The sequence below is a fragment of the Sphaerodactylus townsendi genome, linkage group LG06, assembly GCF_021028975.2.
Source record: "Sphaerodactylus townsendi isolate TG3544 linkage group LG06, MPM_Stown_v2.3, whole genome shotgun sequence".
Lineage (NCBI taxonomy): Eukaryota > Metazoa > Chordata > Lepidosauria > Squamata > Sphaerodactylidae > Sphaerodactylus > Sphaerodactylus townsendi.
The window spans coordinates 109,370,006-109,389,011 of record NC_059430.1 but is presented as its reverse complement, the minus strand read 5'-3'; the positions used below and the strand labels follow the sequence as shown (position 1 = coordinate 109,389,011).

At 48.7% G+C, this 19,006-nt stretch overlaps 1 protein-coding gene across 1 annotated transcript in view; it reads left to right on the top strand.

Moving 5' to 3' along the window:
• Nucleotides 1–19,006, top strand: part of LOC125435428 (cilia- and flagella-associated protein 251-like) — a gene marked incomplete at its 5' end in the record, with an annotated part of 208,150 nt that overhangs the window by 96,288 nt on the left and 92,856 nt on the right. Inside the window, 2 exon segments of the mRNA XM_048501628.1 lie at nt 944–1,048; nt 6,957–6,979. Of these exon segments, the coding sequence (XP_048357585.1) occupies nt 944–1,048; nt 6,957–6,979 (128 nt within the window).

Here is a 19,006-nt window from a genome sequence, read left to right as displayed (position 1 = left end):
CAAATCTCCAAAAATTTCCCCAATCCAAAACTGGCAACCCTCCCTCTTCTGTCTTTCCCAAGTTACCTCACAAATTTTCGGGACTCTATTCTATCTCCTTGCATTTTACAAAATTATGTTGACATTATCTTTCTTGGGCATTTTGTAGCCTGAAGCAGAAAATCCTTTCGCTCATTAACATGGGGCCCAATCCACCTGACAACTCTGGTGTGCCAATTATGTGAAGATGAACAGGAAATGAAGAAAAGAGGAGTTTTTTTGTGAGCTGTGCTTTACATTTGGGCCAGTGCAGCAAAGAATGTGGAGAAAGGCAATCTGACGAAACTGCCCAAATAAGCAATCTAATTCCCCCCTTCCAATACTAAAACCAACAATGGTCAGCTTCCTTCTGCTACCTCACTTGTACTTGTGAGTTGCAACTTTGGGTGTTTTAAATACTACAAACAAAGAGTTAACTTGCTTTTGGCATTAAATATTTAGCTAGAACTATTCAGGAAGGTGTGTGCAAATTATAAATAATGTAAGGCCCAATGGGTCGTGGTTGGAGCTAAGAGACCCAAATTGTATCATCATAATACATTATTCACAAATAATGCATCTATTCTCCTCCATTAGTGCCTCTACAAAAAGCCCCTGAGTGCATAACTTGAATTTGGAGGTGGGTAATAAATGGGAGATAAACATATAGCAGTGGGGAGGCAAGTAGTGTAGTTAAACAAGCACCAATTGAAACGCGGGCTAATTCTGCCAAGCCCCACCCAGAGGAGGCCTGGCACGGCAAGGCTTCTGGAACCAAGAGACACAGCAATAAATTCAAATTATGGGAATTAATTTAACCAAGCTGCAGCCCCACGAAGAGTGCAAGGCTACCCCAATAAACACCATCACGATTTAAATCAGACTATGTAGTAGTGGATACAGAATGAAGAAGAAGAAGAAGAAGAAGAAGAAGAAGAAGAAGAAGAAGAAGAAGAAGAAGAAGAAGAAGAAGAAGAAGAAGAAGAAGAAGAAATTTAGATCTATACCCCACCTTTCTCTTCTTTAAGGAGTCTCAAAGCAGCTTACAAACTCCTTCCATTCCTCTCCCCACAGCAGACACCTTATGAGGCAGGTGGGCTGGAGAGAGAACTGTGATAACCAAGGTCACCCAGCAGACTTCATGTACAAGAGTGGGGAAACAAATCCAGTTCACCAGATAAGAGTCAAATGCTCAGGTGGAGGGGTGGGGAATCAAACCCGGTTCTCCAGATTAGAGTCCACCACTCTTAACAGCTGTTAACTATAGCACGCTGGCTTTCCACTTGATCTCACTGCCCAATGCTTTGATAAGTGATGTTTTGAATGTGCTGGAATTTGATCCATGCATGGATTCTACCTTAGGATTAATTGGTGTTGGGGGTGGCTGTTGAGTCCACCATTTCCCATCTGAAAACATATGAATAAAAAGACATCATAATGACATAATGACATCTTTCTTCTTGGGATTGAAATGGCGATTCACAGTTGTCTGGACAAAAGGGTCTTCTGCTGTGGGAAAAAAGAATTAGTTGACACACCTGTGAAGAGGAAGTTACACAGCCAGTAGCCTGGCATGACCAAAGATCCCCAGTCTGCCTGCTTGATGAACCAAGGGACATGGTGAAGGTAGGTCCTGCTTGCATTAACAAGCTGGACTCGCACAGGTGTCAAACTCACGGCCCTCCAGATGTTATGGACTACAGTTCCCATCATCCCCTGCCAGCTTCAAGCTGGAGGTTTCCAGAGCTCTGTTAAAGATGCCGTGCTGATTAGGGTGTAGAAAACTAGGAATGTACATTCGAAGTACAACCACACTCTGCTTGAGCCAAGCACACTCTGCTCATTAAGCTCAGAAACGGTGAACCTCTTGGGCTAGAACTCACCCATGAGCCTTGCATAGCAACCATTGGCATCCTTGGTCATCTCCCATCCAAAAACTAACCAGGGCCAACTCTGCTTAATTTCCAAGATCTGACAACACCAGTCTAGTCTGGGACATCGAGACAAGGGACTGAAATATCTGCTCCTTACCTAAAAAGAAGTGGTTTGTATGCCTGTCTTCTTGCCCACTTTTAAAACAGGAGGTGAGGGCATTATTATTGACAGATCGAATCATGCAAACCCTGCCCCCCTTGTGCTCAGACTGCTTGAATGAAGACATTTCTTCTCCCCACCCAATTTTTAAGATGCTTCTACATGCCTCAAAGTTGGGAAATGGTCCAGTGGGTGAGGGCCCCCACATACGCACACGCCAAGAATTTCGTCATCGTTCGTTGGGGGACAAAAAAGTTACAGATGGGAAAGGAGGTCTTCCCAGGTTTTGCCAGATAACCACCGAGCCTGGGTCTTTAGGGACTGGGGATGAGAAGCATCTTGGCAGCGCAGTAGAGGAGGAGGGGGAGGAGAAATCCAAGCTTGTCTCTCAACCCATCCAGAGAGAGATAATGATCAGTATTTGATTGCTTGAGAGGTGATTTATCAGTTTCATGCTATTTCCAGGTGTGCAATTTGATGAGAGTCACATGAGTCCTTGAGCTTGTTCTGCCAGGTATTTCCCTGTGCCTTGAGCCATGAGATTCCTTCTCAGGTGGGATTAGGTTTCCTGTGGTGCTCATATCCTCCCAGCTCAAGTAAATAAACTGGGGGCGCAACAGCCTTTCATTTATGTATCCATGTTATTTTATTTACTTCACATCTTACAAAGACTGTGCAGAGTGAAAATAGGAAGTCACCTCCTGGCAAGATGTCCCACAGATGCCTCTGTTAGGAAGAGTGGACCACTGATACCCTGACTTTGTCCCCACTTCAGACTAAAAGCAGCTAACACCATTTTCCTGTTCTCCATTTTGTTTTCATTCAGTCTTTATTATGGTAATAGACCAGCATAAGGCAAATAAAATAAAACTAAAAGGATAAGAGCAGTGGTGGGATCCAAAAATTTTAATAACAGGTTCCAATGGTGGTGGGATTCAAACAGTGGCGCCACCGGACACACGCACCTCCAGTCCCTATTGGGCAGGGAGGTGGCTTTAGTAACCCCTTCTCGGCACTCAGAAAAAAATTAGTCACCACTTCTAGAGAAGTGGTGAGAACTGGTTGGATCCCACCTCTGGATAAGAGATATTAAAACAGTAAATATAGATATTTTTATTCTTACAACAACCCTGTGAGGGAGATTAGGTGGAGAGTTTGTGACTGGCCCAAGGTCACCCAGTGAGTTTCCATAGCAGCATGGGGATTGGAACATGGGTCTCCCAGATTCTAATCCGAGTACTCTGATGCAGTGGGGTTCCACCCACGGGGACAGGTGGGGTCAAATGACTCTGAGTGCAACAGTGGGGGATGGGGTGCAAAATCACGCCCTCCTCCCCCATGCCGACCCGGCTCGGAAAAACTGAGCTGGCGTGCGGGAGGTGCCTAAAGACAGAGCTGGCCTGCTGCTGTGGTGCGCATCCGAGCCCCTCCTTCCCTCCCCAGGCCCTTGGGAGCAGGGCTTGGGGGCTCTGCCGGCCTGCTGCCACAGTGGTGCCCATCTAAGCTGCCCCCAATCCCAGCCCCTGAGCCTCACCCCGGAGCACGGGGTAGGCAGGGGTGCAGGGGGGCACCTGGAGCAGGTGTTGTCCCGGGTGCCATTTCCCCCCAATAGGCCTCTGCTCTGATGCGTATGCTACCTCAAGAGATTCAAATTCTATCTATTATTGCCAGCGTGAACTAGGGTTATGCCCGTCAAAAAAATTGTTTTCCGATAGCTGTGTTGGTCTACAGCAGAACAGTTTGATTCAAGTCTGGTCGCACCTTAGAGGCCAACAAGATTTTTTTAGGTATAAGCTTTCAAGAGCAAAGCTATGGCTGTTTTAATTTTGTTTTGAAATGTCAGGAAGGGCATGATATTTGCTGCTCTGCCCAGGAGAGCTAGAGCTGGGCAGATCCCAGAAACTAAGCAGGACCAGACCTGGGTAGTACTTGGATGGGGGACCAAGGAATGCCAGGGTTGCTACGCAGAGGAAGTCAATGACAAGCATCTTGGTTAGTCTCTTGTCTTAAACACTCTACAGGGTTGCCGTAAGTGGCGTAGCAACAAGGGGACGTGGAGGTGTGTGGACTCTATGGCATTATACCCCAGTGGAGTCCCTCCCCTGCTCAAGCCCCACCATCCATAGGCTCCATCCCCCAAAGTTGACGTATTTCTCAATTTGGACTTGACAACTCTAGGCTGTGACAAAACAGCAACTTTGGGGGTGGTTTTAGGTAGATGTCACAGTCAAAAGAAAGGCTAGTACAGAGGCAACTGGGGGGGCTGGGGGCAGCCACAATGGGGGGGGCACTGAACTATTCACTCAATCAGACCAGCCTCCCACAGAAAAAGTGGATTTTGGGGGCAGAGTCCCCTGTTGCTCTGTTGAAGGCTATATTCATATCCTTCCCCATAGAGGGTCTCCCCACAATGTTCCCGAACAGTGTGATTCCATTTTTTCCTGAAGACTTGAGTAATTTCCAAATGCCATTTGGCAAATGGCGACTCTTCGAATCTCACCTTTCACATCTCAACTGATTTCTCAGTCTAAAGCCCACCCCAGAAGCGATGCACAAAAGACGTTAGGGAAAGACAGCCGCTCGTTGAACATGGCAGCTGAAAACATTCCCTTCCCCACTTCAACAGCTAGTATCTCACAAAGCAAAACAAAACCAAAAATGATAGCTGAGGTCTGGAGAATATTTTAGCGGCACAGAAGAGGAATATTTAGATGACATATAAGGAAAAGCAATATTTAAAGTTGAAAAAACTTGGGAAAATTGCCACCACAATTTTCGAACCAAATCATTTTGCAGTTACATGTAAATTACAACAAATTATCTTCAGCCAAGCAAGCACAACATGAACAGCATTTAATGTTCTTTCTAGTGGGAAAAAAAAGCCCTATAGTATTGTTTGCATTTGTGTCTCTCTCATGAACAGCATTTAATGTTCTTTCTAGTGGGAAAAAAAAGCCCTATAGTATTGTTTGCATTTGTGTCTCTCGGAGCGATCAAGTGGCCAGAAACGAGCAGTCATAAATGTGAGCTTCAGTTGCTGGATTTCATTCAGATAGTCGACAGACTGAGGTGGGAACTCGGACACTGGTGGTTCACCCATATTCATCCCAACTGTTCTCTCCAAGTTGAACTGTTGTCAGTAGTTGTCAAAATGCTGGCTGCTAATGTCTCCAGTTGTTTCTTCTATTATGGCCAGCCAGCACTGCCGTCACGTCTTCAAGGAACTGCGTTCATCATAATTTGAAATGGTGCTAGAAAATGCCATCAAGTTGCCGTCAACTCATAGTGACTCTGTGGGGTTTTCAAGGCAAGAGACATTCAAAGGTGGTTTGAATTGCCTGGGCAGTAACCCTGGACTTACTTGGCGGCCTCCAATCCAAGTATTAACCAAGGCCACCCTGCCTGGCTTCTGTCACAAGTAGCACCTGCCACCTCCTTCCCACTGTCAACGAGGTGTCAAGGTCAACACCTAGGCTAAGGAAAGCGTTCCATTGAGGTGGGGGTGCTGACCTTCTATGCATTCACATATGTTAATGGGCCTTTTGTTCGAATTCTATGCGCTTCGGTAACTAGGCTGACCCTGCATGGTACTTCAAATGGAGGGCGAGAGGAGTGGAGGCCCGGGGAGCGCAGCCCAGAAAGAGACTATCGGTGTTCTGGCCTTGGGATACTTGTCTTCGAAAACAAAGGCCGTTTCTGCACGGCCCCCCAGGCGCCCCCACGCCGGCAAGAATTCTGCTGGCGTGGGGGCAGAGGCCGTTCACACGCAAGCGTGCGGGCGGCCTCAGGAGAGGCCGGCGGACGACAGGCGGCTCCGCATGGAGCCGCCTCTGCCCCCTTCCCTTTCCCACTCACCTTGTCCCTGTCATCGGCCTGCTGGCCTCCGAAGCCCCGGCCACACTGCCCTCCGACCTCCAGGGGTCGGAGGACAGCGAGGGAGGGGCTTCGGAGGCCAGCAGGCCGACGACGGGGACAAGGTGAGTGGGAAAGGGAAGGGAAACAGCGTGTTCCCGGCGGTGCTGTTTGCACCGCGCCGCCGGGAAGACGCTGTTCCCTCAAAAACAACCCTTTAAAGGGTTGTTTTTTAGGGTGGCCTGACGCCACCCTGAGGGAGGGGAAGGGCAGCCAGGTCGGCGCTGCTTCGTTTCAGCAGCGCCGCCTGTGAGAACGGCGGCCTGGGGGCGGCGTTTTTACCGCCCCCAGGCCGCCGTTTTTGGCCCATGCGGAAACAGCCAAAGTCTTTTACAACTCATTTTATCACATTCTATGGGAAGATGGGAGGGGGGAGTCCAGGGGATTCAAAGGGGAATAAATATGACTGTAAAAGCCAGGATCGCCAGAACTGGCTTTCTGAAGCCTGAGTCCTTGATGCCAACTCAATAAAGACTTCTGATCCTGTATCCGGAGTCTGCTTATTGTTCCTTGGTCCAAGACCTAACACTTCTGAGATCTGATCAGATCGGGCTAGCCTGAACTAATAAGGCTAGGGTGTGATGTGTAATGGACAACTTATAAAAATAGCTTTCTTGACTCCAAGTCTGCAACTTGTGTAAGAACACACAAAACTGACAGCCTAGGAGACAGTCAGGAAGATCTCCTAAGACTATTCTGTAAGCTGCTTAGGGTAGCAACTGGTGCAACTCAGAAATACACCGGCACACCCAAAGACATGCTGGTGTGGCGCCCTGCTGATGCTGTGCTGGTGTAATCTCAGTGGCAGCATAGGGGCCAGAATAAGAGCCAGACATAGGCAGTGCTAGGTCATGATGGGGAAAAGGGGGGATGAGTAGGAATTCTAAGCCCCATCAGCTGCCCCTGATCAGCCCCTTGCATTATGTCACTCTGGTGAAAACATTGGCATTCATGTAAACACTAATAAACCACAACAACTTAATACATGAGAGGGAAGGAAAAGGAAGGAGGAATAGTGGCAAACAGCAGCATGAATCCAGGGACAGCTATATGGGAAGGAGCTAAAGAAAATGGTTAGTCTGGGGCAGCTGATCAGGGTGAGAGTCCTGTTTTCATTTTGTTATAGGTGAAGATGCAACATCTCAGCTGTGTGGGAGGTGTGGGTTCTATCGCTACCTCTTCTTTCTCTTTTGACACTGACCAGAAATTGAGCTTTACCTTACTTTCAGCTTTCTCCTCATTTGTGTATGTAAGGGCTCTCAAGTCGCAACGGACTTACAGTGACCTCAGCAAGGGGCTTTCAAGGCAAGTGAGAAGCACAGATGGTTTCACTTCATCTGCAGAATCTTCTTTGGCAGTCTCCCAGACGAGATCTTGTCCTACCGTGCTGCCTTCCCTGCCAGTTTTCCCCTTGGTGGGATTCAAACCTTGCCCCTTCCGTTTCTCATAAAGGTGCTTATCGCAGAGAGCTATTTTGGAGACGGTAAGAAAGTCTTCTGTGAACGTGCAGTTGTGTGCTCTCTTGTTGTTTGTCCTGAGGTTTGTGTGCCACTTCCTCTGCCGAAAGTGACTTCTTGCTTGGAGCATGAATCCCCTGACATGAAACTTGAACTCATGTGCAACAGGCCATGACCTTTCCATGGTGAGGATTCCATCTGCTGAAGGAGATGGGGAAATGTTTTGATGATGTGGCTGGGCCATGTGTTCTTCTCTGGGAGCCAGTGTGGTATAGTGGTTAAGAGCAGGTTTGATTCCATGCTTCGCCACTTGAGCTGTGGAGGCTTATCTGGTGAACCAGGTTAGCTTGTGCACTCCAACACATGCCAGCTGGGTGACCTTGGGCTAGTCACAGTTCTGTGGAGCTCTCTCAGCCACACCTACCTCACAGGATATTTGTTGGGGGGGGGGGGAAGGGAAAGGAGATTGTAAGCCCCTTTGAGTCTCCTTACAGGAGAGAAAGGGGAGATATAAATCCAAAGTCCTCCTCCTCCTCCTCCTTTCTTCTTCTTCTTCTTCTTCTTCTTCTTCTTCTTCTTCTTCTTCTTCTTCTTCTTCTTCTTCTTCTTCTTCTTCTTCTTCTTCTTCTTCTTCTTCTTCTTCTTCTTGCTCAGTATCATATGCTTATGTGTTTGCAGGACAGAATTCAAATCCTTGCCTGCAGCAATCCATAGACCACAGCGGCCACATATTGCAAGCACAGTACAATTGCCCTGTACCTTGCTTTGTTGGCCTGTGAGTGAGATGGGGCCAGGTGAAGTCAGGGAAATATGCTGCATCACCATGGGCTGCTTAGTGGCCTTCATACGTTGTTAACATGGGGGCATGGTTGGCCTGCTGCTCACAGTAAGTGCTGTTGCGCTGCGCTCTTCTCTGTGCAGGTTTTTTGTTTGTTTTTTGGAGACACAGCATTTCTATCCTCTGCTGAGAAAGCACAGACTCCTGATTAACTTCACTAGCATCGGATCAGTGACATATTGAGCTACAAGTCTACCCCTTTGCTGTACATTTCATCAAGGGGTAACTACTGGTCTGATCTAGCTTGAAACCCAAAATTAAACAGGTGTATTTTCTAAAATACCCTTTAAAATGCAACAGTAATAATACCACAAAGAATCCCGTGGTGCAAAGCAGTAAGCTGCAGTAGTACAGTCAATGCTCCGATCTCAGTCTGAGTTCTTTCTGGTGGAAAAAAAGCCACACTTAGTATTGTTTGCATTTGTGGTTTCAGGTAGCTGGATCAAGGTTGACTCAACTTCCACCCTTTCGGGGTCAGTAAAATTAGTACTCAGCTTGCAGGGGGTAAACTGTACATGACTGGGGAAGGCAATGGTAAACCACCCTGTCAACATGGTCTGCCTAAACCAGGGGTAGGGAACCTTTAACACTCAAAGAGCCATTTGGACCCGTTTTCCACGGGAAAAGAAAACACTTGGAGCCACAAATAATTTTTGACATTTAAAATAAAGATAACACTGTATATATTGGGGGTTTTTTACCTTTTACTCCACTCATTCTGAGAAGTGCATGGATGCGCCCGCCCTGCTGCCTGCCGGGAAAGCGCCCGCCCCACTCCAACAAGGCGGGCGAGAGGGGAAACCCGCGGCATGGCCCAGCCGACCGTGGGCAGTTGGTGCAAGGATGGGGCCGGCGGCTCGGCTCGTGGAGCCACAGTGCAAGGGCAGAAGAGCTGCAGGTTCCCTACCCCTGGCCTAAACGTTGTGATGTGATGTCACCCCACAGGTCAATTATGGGTTGGTGCTTAAACAGGGGACTACCTTCACCATTTAAGAATACCGCATAAGTTTCAGGAGACAAAACAATGGCACTTTATATATTCCTTCATGGCTTTAACAGGGGATAAGACAGATTCATGCAAGGTAGATCCATCAATGGCAGTTAGCCATGGTTCCAAGGGAAATCTTCATATGCAGATATAGTAAAACTCTAAGTACCAGTGTTGGGGCAACATCAGGGGAAGGCCTTGGTCTCTAGACCTTCAGGGCAACTGGACACCTTCTGAAGCAGGTTGCTAGACAAGTTAGTCCAAGGCTATTCTTCTGTTCATATGGATAGCTTGTGAATTAGAATTGCCCCCTGAATATGGCCCCGCCTTTTCATCAAAACAAACCAGCTCAGTGAAATTCTCTACCAAGAGGGTGACACACCTCTTGCCATCAATAAACCCACCACCATGTCACAGTTATAAGTTTTGTCAAAGGCTTTCATGGTCAGAATCAACCAGCCGTTGTGGGTTTTCTAAGCTATGTGGCCGGGGCCCGGTAGTTTTTGGTCCAAACCAGGGTTTGGGAACCCGCGGCTTGCGAGCCGCATGCGGCTCTTCCGCCGCTGTTCTGCGGCTCCATGAGCCGAGCCGCTGGCCCCATCCTCGCCCGCACTGCAGGCAGCAGGGCAGGCACATCCATTGCCCACGGCCGGCTAGGCCGCGCCGTGGGCTTTGCCTCCCGCCCGCCCCGCTGGTTGCCTCCCACCCGCCCCGGGGGGTGAGTGGGCGGGGGGGCGAGCGAGCGAGTGGGGAGCGGGTGTGTGTGAGCCAAATGGCTCTTTGAGGGGAAAAGGTTCCCGACCCCTGGTCCAAACATTTGGCACACATCTGTGGCTGGCATCTTCAGAGACATATAACAGTGAAATGTGTTTCAGAGAAATACATCTCACTGTGACATGCCTCTGAGGATGCCAGCTGTAGATGCAGGCAAAACTTCAGGAGCAAAAATTACCAGACCACGGCCACGCAGCCTGGAAAACCCACAAAAGCAAGTGATACGTTTGTTGAAAGGAAGCACTGCTCATTGCAAATTCAAATTTCACACAGGAACGTTGTTAGCAGAGATGCATTATAGTTGTATGAGATGAAACAGTTCTGTTGAACTGGCAGTAGAGTATACAACCCATTGAGTCTCAGCTCAGCAGAAGGAACAACACCCACTCTGCGTTTCCTTCCATCCATCTTGGTTGACCGTTTGTTTTTGGCCAATATTTTGACAATGCTAGTCTGAGCAACCTCATCATACGTTAAAGCAGATTTAACAATGGGCTACAGATCAGAACTGGCTAAATCACCAAATGTTCTACGATCACTCAGTCTGGCTCTGCAAATTGCAGCCAAACTGAGCAAACAGTTTTGCTACTCTTCGTGTTGAGCAAGATGCTGTTCACAATATCATGGTGTCACTCACACTTTCAGCAGCCATGACTTGATTGGGCTTCTTCAAGGATCCATCTGCATAAAATATGGCACTGGCAAGAGGAGATTGCAACAGGGCAAAGCTGGAAACATTTCCTCATCTCATCCTCTGTTGTGAACCAAGACAATCAGCTTGTGAAAAGTAGGACTAGGATCTATTATGTGTCAGAAACCAAAGACCATCTCCGTGTGGCACCATACTATTGAATCAAAGAGGGATTTTTATATCCTTTTTCAGGCCCTGCACCCAAACAGCATGAGCCCATTCTCACCAACTCGCTGGACATGCAGCTAACACTGCAAAGTTTGTGACGTAAATCAAATGCGTTTACCTAGTACTCAATGTATTCCATAAACCCCTGGACATTCCATTCATCTTTATCTACTCTAAAAATGATGAATACATCTGCTGTTGCATCACAGATGGTAGCATCTTAAAATGGTCCCAGTACTTATAAGTAAGTGCATTTCCTGACACAGATAAGGTGCTGTTGGAGAGCACTTCTATCTTTGCATGGATGCCATTATGAAAATGCAATATTATTGTTATTATTATTTATTAAATTTAATAGACCGCCCTACCCCCCGAAGGGCTCAGAGCGGTTTACAAAACAAGCAACATTTAAATACAGCAAATAGTTTCAATTAAAACAATAAATAAATTAAACATTAAAACATTAGCAGCAGTGATCTTCCACAATGAAAATAAGTAGATGTTGTCCGGCATTAACCCCCCGGGAGGGGACAGGTTGATATTCAATCAGCAGATGACAAAGCTGTAAGGAGCAACAAAGAAGGGCGGACTCAGCGGCCAGCCTCACCAAAGGCCCGGTGGAACAGCTCGGTTTTACAGGCCCTGCGGTTTTACAGGCCCTGGCCTGGAAATGCTGTTGAGTCTCAGCTGACTTATGGCAAACCTGTAGGATTGTCTAGGCAGGTGAAAGAAGAGAGGCGATTTGACAATGCTTCCGTTTGCACTTTCTTGGGGGTCTCCCATCCAAGTATTCATCAGGGCTAAACCTGCATAGCTTCCACAATTAGATGAAGTCGAGCTAGCCTGGACCATCCAGGTCAAGCCAAAATGCACAATGCCTGTGATTCATTACTAATTTGCATGGAACAAATGAACACACTTGAAATCTGAATGTGTCCATCATGAATAACAAGTATAATATTCAAAGAAGTTTTGCATGTTGCAGTAACCCTCACACCGTTATTTGTACATGCAGAGCTGGGTGACATACCATCCCTTTCTCTTTACACATTGATGGATCCAACCCATATGCTGTAAAAAAAAATCAGACCGTAGAGTGATGTTATCTCCAGGTAGGGCTGCCTGGGCAAAACACATGGGAGGTTGGGCAGGATGCCTGGGAGGTTGGGCAGGCGACTGGAAGGTTGGGCAGGATGACTGGAAGGTTGGGCGGGACACCTGGGAGTTTTGGCAGGACCCCTGGGGGGTTGGGCAGACCGGCTGGGCCTTTGGGCGGGACGCCTGGGAATTTGGGTGGGACGCCTGGGAGGCTGGGCAGGACACCTGGAAGTTTGGGCAGTACGCCTGGGAGGCTGGGCGGGACACCTGAGAGGTTGGGCGGAACGCCTGGGAGGTTTGTCCAGACACCTGGGAGTTTGGGCAGGACGCCTGGGAGATTGGGTGGGATGCCTGGGAATTTGGGTGGGATGCCTGGGAGGCTGGGCAGGACACCTGGAAGTTTGGGCAGTACGCCTGGGAGGCTGGGTGGGACACCTGGGAGGTTGGGCGGGACACCTGGGAGGTTGGGCGGAACGCCTGGGAGGTTTGTCCGACACCTGGGAGTTTGAGCAGGACGCCTGGGAGGTTGGGTGGGATGCCTGGGAGGCTGGGCAGGACACATGGGAGGTTTGTCCTGGGCCTTTGGACAGGATGCCTGGGAGGTTGGGTGGGCTGCCTACGCCTTTGGGCAGGATGCTTGGGAATTTGAGCGGGACACCTGGGCCTTTGGGCGGGATCCCTGGGAGGTTGGGTGGCACCCTTGGCCTTTGGGCAGGAGGTGTGTCCGGACACCTGGGAGGTGTGTCCGGACACCTGGGAGGATTGTCCGGACACCTGGGAGGTCTGTCCGGACACTGGGAGGTCTGTCCGGACACTGGGAGGTCTGTCCGGACACCTGGGAGGTCTGTCCGGACACCTGGGAGGTGTGTCCGGACACCTGGGAGGATTGTCCTGACACCTGGGAGGTCTGTCAGGACATGTGGGAGGTCTGTCCGGACACCTGGGAGGTCTGTCCGGACACCTAAGAGGATTGTCCGGACACCTAAGAGGATTGTCCGGACACTTGGGAGGTGTGTCCGGACACCTGGGAGGTCTGTCCGGAAGCCTGGGAGGTCTGTCCGGACGCCTGGGAGGTCTGTCCGGACATGTGGGAGGTCTGTCCGGACACCTGGGAGGTCTGTCCGGACACCTAAGAGGATTGTCCGGACACCTGGGAGGTCTTTCCGGACACTTGGGAGGTGTGTCCGGACACCTGGGAGGTGTGTCCGGACACCTGGGAGGTCTGTCCGGAAGCCTGGGAGGTCTGTCCGGACGCCTGGGAGGTCTGTCCGGACGCCTGGGAGGTCTGTCCGGACACCTGGGAGGTCTGTCCGGACACCTGGGAGTTCTGTCCAGACAAACCTGGGAGGTTTGTCCAGACACCTGGGAGTTTGGGCAAGATGCCTGGAAGGTTGGGCGGGATGTCTGAAAGTTTGGGCGGGACTCCTGGGAGGTTGGGCAGGACTCCTGGGCCTTTGGGCTGGATGACTGGGAGGTTCGGCGGGACTCCTGGGAGATTGGGCTTGAAGGTTGGGCGGGATGGCTGGGAGGTTGGGCAGGACCCCTGGGAGGTTGGGCGGGACGCCTGGGAGGTTGGGCAGGACGCCTGGGAGGTTGGGCAGGCCACCTGGGCCTTTGGACAGGACGCCTGGGAGGTTGGGCAGGAAGCCCTAGAGGCTGGGTCACAAGCCCTACCTGGAGCTTGGGAAGGTTATCACTGTTGAGGTCTGATGAACCAGGGAGCTGCACGGGGGAGAACAAACAGTGCAAAATCAGTTGGATTGAACGGGTGGTGCTGGCTCAGTCTAATCGGCCTAAACTCTGGATTGGGAAACCCCTGTAGATTTGCTGGGTGGAACTTCAAGTGGGTTGGTTTAGGGAGGGGAGAGATTTAAATGGGGTATAATGTCGTAGAGTCCGCCTTCCAAAGAGGCAATTTTCTCCAGGTGAACTGATCTCTGTGGCGTGGCGATTGGTTGTAATCCCCGGAGCTACCACCTGGAGGTTCACCATGATTAATGCTATAAGGGAGGAAGTGCAACTAAAGATAGTAACTCTGAGACCACTTTGCACCAATGGCTCTGGGTTCTAATGTACCCGTTCATTAGGAAGGCTGTCCTGGTACACACTGCATGTTTGTAACTTGTAATTTCTGGAATGGAACATTATTTATGGGGATATTGATGACATGTTCCACTCTATTAAACTGTTCCTATTTATGGGGATATGAACTAGTTGGTTATGATTTGTAGCCTTTTATTGTAAGAAAGCAAGAGTGTAAAACTGTTAGGGTGCACGAAAGAAGACTAGAAATGTAAAGAGAGAATCCTGGAGAATTCTCACATACTTATAAGGAATATCTTTCCCCCTACATTTTTGAAGTAAAAATGGTCTCTTTTTTTAATAATATGGTACAAGTAATTAAGAAACTAACAAAAGGCATTGTATAATACTGGTAGAAGGTTTATACAAGGTTTAGAAGAAGGTTTAGAAGAAGGTTCGAGATCAATCCTTACCTGGTAGTTGATCAGCCCAAATTAAGGGCTTAATTCATTTTATTGGCATCATGCACAAATGGGAATTGCAAGTTATTTCATTGAGGCCAAGAGTCCATTTTGTATTCAGAATTGACTATTTTTGTTATTTGTATATATAATAAGTTTGTGGATAGAATCTTTATGTGTATTAGATATGTCCAGAAATTGATTTAAATGCTTGGAGGTGTATTATATAAACAGTCAGACGCATATGATTAACAGAGTAGTTTTATTGTACATTAGTATTCAGAGCCGTTGGTGCAAAGTTGTCAATTAACATGAGCTGAAATGGCCGGATGGATCCAAAGGTTCTGGAATTGCTTTCCAGGATTCCTAGCAGCATGGGGGACTTGAAGTAGTAATTTCAGGCACGCTGTACCTGCCTCTTCTCTGTGCTATGATTTCCCGCTCTGTTGTTTTCCCCTGCTGAAGCAGCCTGACATTACAGATCCCTCAGCATGTCCCAGTCGACTGTCTTCATCTGCCTATGATATGGTCTGCAAATTCAATAAGCATCCCCTCTATGACATCATAAAATGTCGAACAACGGAAGACATAGGACAGAGCCTTGCAGCACTCTACCCCACCTTCCTCCAAGCTAATGTAAAGCCATTCATGAGTGCTCACTGCATACAGTGACTCCACCAACTACACGTTTACATTAGTGAGACCGAAAATTTCCTGTTCGACAAAATCAGCAGTTGAACGTACCATGTTCGAATGGAATAATCAGATGTGAACTATCACTTTGGTCTGTTGGGTTCTTGCCAAATGAATCAAACTCTGGCTAAGAATGTTTGCATCAAGTTCCCCCTGTACGCCCAAAAAACCTGCGCATACGTGGTATGTTTTTGACCCGAACAATGGGCATTAACATTGCTAAGGGCTACTTAGAAAAACAGTGCTGTAGAAACTAATCTGGTATGAATGTCAAGGCTAACCTGGATGGCTCAGATCAAGAAAGCTAAGCAGGGTCAGCCCTTGTTAGTATTTTGGAGACCACCAAGGAAGTTCAGGATTGCTATGCAGAGGCAGGCAAACCACCTCTGTTGTGCTCTTGCCTTGAAAACCATATGGGGATGCCACAAGTTGGCCTATGTCTTGACAGCACTTTCTAACACCACCACTGATGTCAACCTGACTTGTTTTTCTCAGACCTAATGAGGTGCACCACATCTCTCACTTGCCAGCATTCATTCTCATAGCATAGATCACAGTCTAAGAAACTAAACCCTTCTCAATGACTGGCTTTGTCTCTATGATTATTGGCCCCATGAGCAACTGGTTGGCTGTTATCTGGCTGAACTAGATGGACCACTAGACTCAGGGCTGGCATCAGCAAACCATGAGGGAGAGTAGCTGCTGGGGCCAAGAGCTTCTGGTAGGGCTCACTGCTGGGATGAATCCTCTGGGCCCGAGGTAGTTTGCTTTGACTTTCCCCAACCTTTCTGGTGACAACATGTGGCTGGAACAGTTTAAGAGAGTGGGACATGTCATCAAGATGTCTTTGCAGCCTCAACTTCAGGGCAAAGAGACTTCTTTCTCAACCGCATCATCACTTCTACTGGCAATTTACATGCTCTGTTATGCCAATGGCCACTCAAAATAAAAAAAGCACGTTCTGTCCATAACACTTGGATTCATTTTACAGTGATGCGTATGTCAGCAAAACGACTTGGCTGAAAGTTGTGACTCTGTATTTGACTGAAAGGGAAATCATTTTCTTATGATTTTCAGCTTTACAGTTTGCCAGTACTTATATGCTTGTTAGATATTCTGCTTCTGTGCCATTAAAATACTCCCATAAACCTAAGCTTTCACTGAATTTTTGTTTCAGAACTCCATCATCATTATTTCCTGAGATATTGGACTCAGAAATACGGAGAGGAGCATCTTCTTAGCTGCCATTTTGAATTAGGACCTCCGTCATGAAATCCTACCACTTGGCAAATTATGGGAGCAAAAAAACCATTTTTTTATATTAAAAAAGCTCCAATGTAGTTTTATATTATGAACACTGGAGACTTCTAGGGAATGCATTAGGTAAAGTGCCATTGGAAATTAAATTAGGTATTAGTAGCTAGAGACAAAGCAGTGTTAGGGCGATTCCGCACATGAGTAAAATAGGTTCGACCCAGTTCCCTGAGAAGGGTACTGACCTAGGTCGAAGCCATTGTTGTTCCCACTGCAACCAGCTTGATCCCAGCTCGGAGGGCGGGATAATCCAGTGCCTCTTCACCACTCCGTTCCGATTGGCTACTGTTCTATGGTAGGTTTTTTTAAAAAAACCTGCATAGGTGCTACGTAGAGGCGACACGACAAAGTGATGAGGGTGAGATTTGCATAGCTCCCACCTCTTGTCAGAAATTTGGCGCACTTTTCACCATGGCGGTTCTCCATCTCTACGCATGCCTGAAACACTCAGCTGTGATTGGCTGAACGGGCACCAGAGATTCTGCACTTTACTGGAATCGAACTGAGTTCGAGCGTGGTTCCCCGAAAAAGTAGTAGTTCCCAACTGGAGTTGGACATTTGACCGTTACACGGGGTGAAGTTGGGACTAAACCATGTCGATCCCAGTGGTTGTGCGGAGCACTTAGGTCGAATGCAGCTCGAACTTAGGTCGATAACGCAAGTGTGGAACCAACCTTATTCTTCCTGCAGTTGAAAGAAAATGGTTTTTCTAATTTTCTCTGAAATTTGGTATTTTCTGATCTTATCTGAAATTCAGTATTTTCCAGCATTGCCAAAAATCCCAGAAAACCACAACGTCCAAGTAAAATGTATAATGGCACTAGAATCAACTGGGCCATAATTGCGACAGGGGGCAGGGCACAGAGAGACCTCCTGCCCTGGTCTTGTGATGCACATGAGTGAAAAGGGCGGAGCACGCAACCTATATATTAGGAAGCACGCGGTTGCTCCAGTCTCTTTCGATGCCTGGAGCAAAACTGAATGGGTGTTATTTACCTGTTCGGGATTTAGGCCAAGAAGGGGTCATGCTTTGCAGAATTACGGGGGTACCTCCCATTTCTCCTGTTATAATTTTGGTGCAAGACTTGGTAGCTCTTTCCCAGTTATGGCGGCAGAGAGAGGCAGCAGGGGGCACTCGGCATAGCAGGTTATTTGTGAGTTAACTGCAGGGGGCATAAGAAGAGGTGCTGGCTACGTGGCCTGGGAGCAGGTTCTGGTCCCGGCCGGGGTGCCGTTTCTCCGGGCACAAGTGGCAACCAGTTTTGAACCCACCCTACACCATTCCTGGCAAAGCGCCTTTGGAGGAAGAAGGCTTGGATCTGTGGGAGAGGTCACCTTGGTGGCCTCCTCTTCCTCCTTGCCCGCTTTGACTCTATTGCCATCTATTCTTATGGTACCTCCAAGGGCGCAAATCGTGGAGGCTCGTGACTTTCCCGCGGATGCGGTGGGGTCCTCAGTTGGCTCGAGATCGGCCTTTGTGGGTCAACCGGCATGGTTGAGTGGCCTCTTCCCATACTTTATCCCATGGCCCAGAGCCTTGAGGCCTTGTCCGTTGATCCTGAGCCTTTCGAAAGGGTTGGTCCCATTGAGGATTTGGCAGAACCTGGAATGGCAGATTCGTCTGCCAGCACTCCCAGGATATCACCGCCTGCTGATATGCCAACTCCAGGGCGGGAGATGGCAGTGATGGCATTGTTCAAACAGACCTCTTGCCAACCGGAAGGGCGTGGTCACTTTGGCTGCCACTCGTCGGGGGTCGTGGAGGCCTTGTCTGTTGGACCTGGGGATCATGGAAGTGTCGGTCCCATCAGGGATTTAACAAGACCTACTAAGGCTGATTCAGCGGCCAGCACTCCCAGGGTTTCACCTCCTGCCGATAAACCAACTCCTGGGTGGGAGAGGGGGCGACAGCTTTGTCTGTGGAGACATTGTGTCAGCCAAAAGAACATGGTCACGGCAGCTGCCACTCGCCCAGTTGGGCAGACGAGAAGGGCCAGTTGGCCAGTTCCCCCCTTTCTGGTGAGTATGGGGACAGAGAATTTGCAATTGTGCCTTTTGGCATGAGGCTGGGCAAGGGTCCTGGCTCGTGGTTGGGGCGTTTTACTCGTAGCGCTGTTGATTGATTATGGGTGAGGCATTTGTGGGATGCCTGTCCCGGGATTCTATATCCAATTAGCAATAGCTTTAGTTGGCCAGGGGGTTGGCAGGCTGCTTAACACTCCTGGGGGCCATGCGGTGCAACTACCCGAGCAAGAACAATCATTCTTCTTGGATCAGACAGCCTTGGGTGGCAGTGGACTTTGTGTTGGTACAGAGGTCAGGTGGTTGGCTTCCTCTCCACTTCCTTCATACATAGGGTTCGCGTAGCCTTGGGGGGTTATGCTATGGAGGTGTCCCCAACCCCTCCTTCCCCTCTTGGACTGGCGGCATTGAATGGCACAGATTTATTAGCGGTGCTCTTATTGGATTCTCGGCTGAGGTAACAAGGGGCCGGGTCAACGGGAGGGACTGTAGCCCTGACGGAACGGCGGTCCCTAC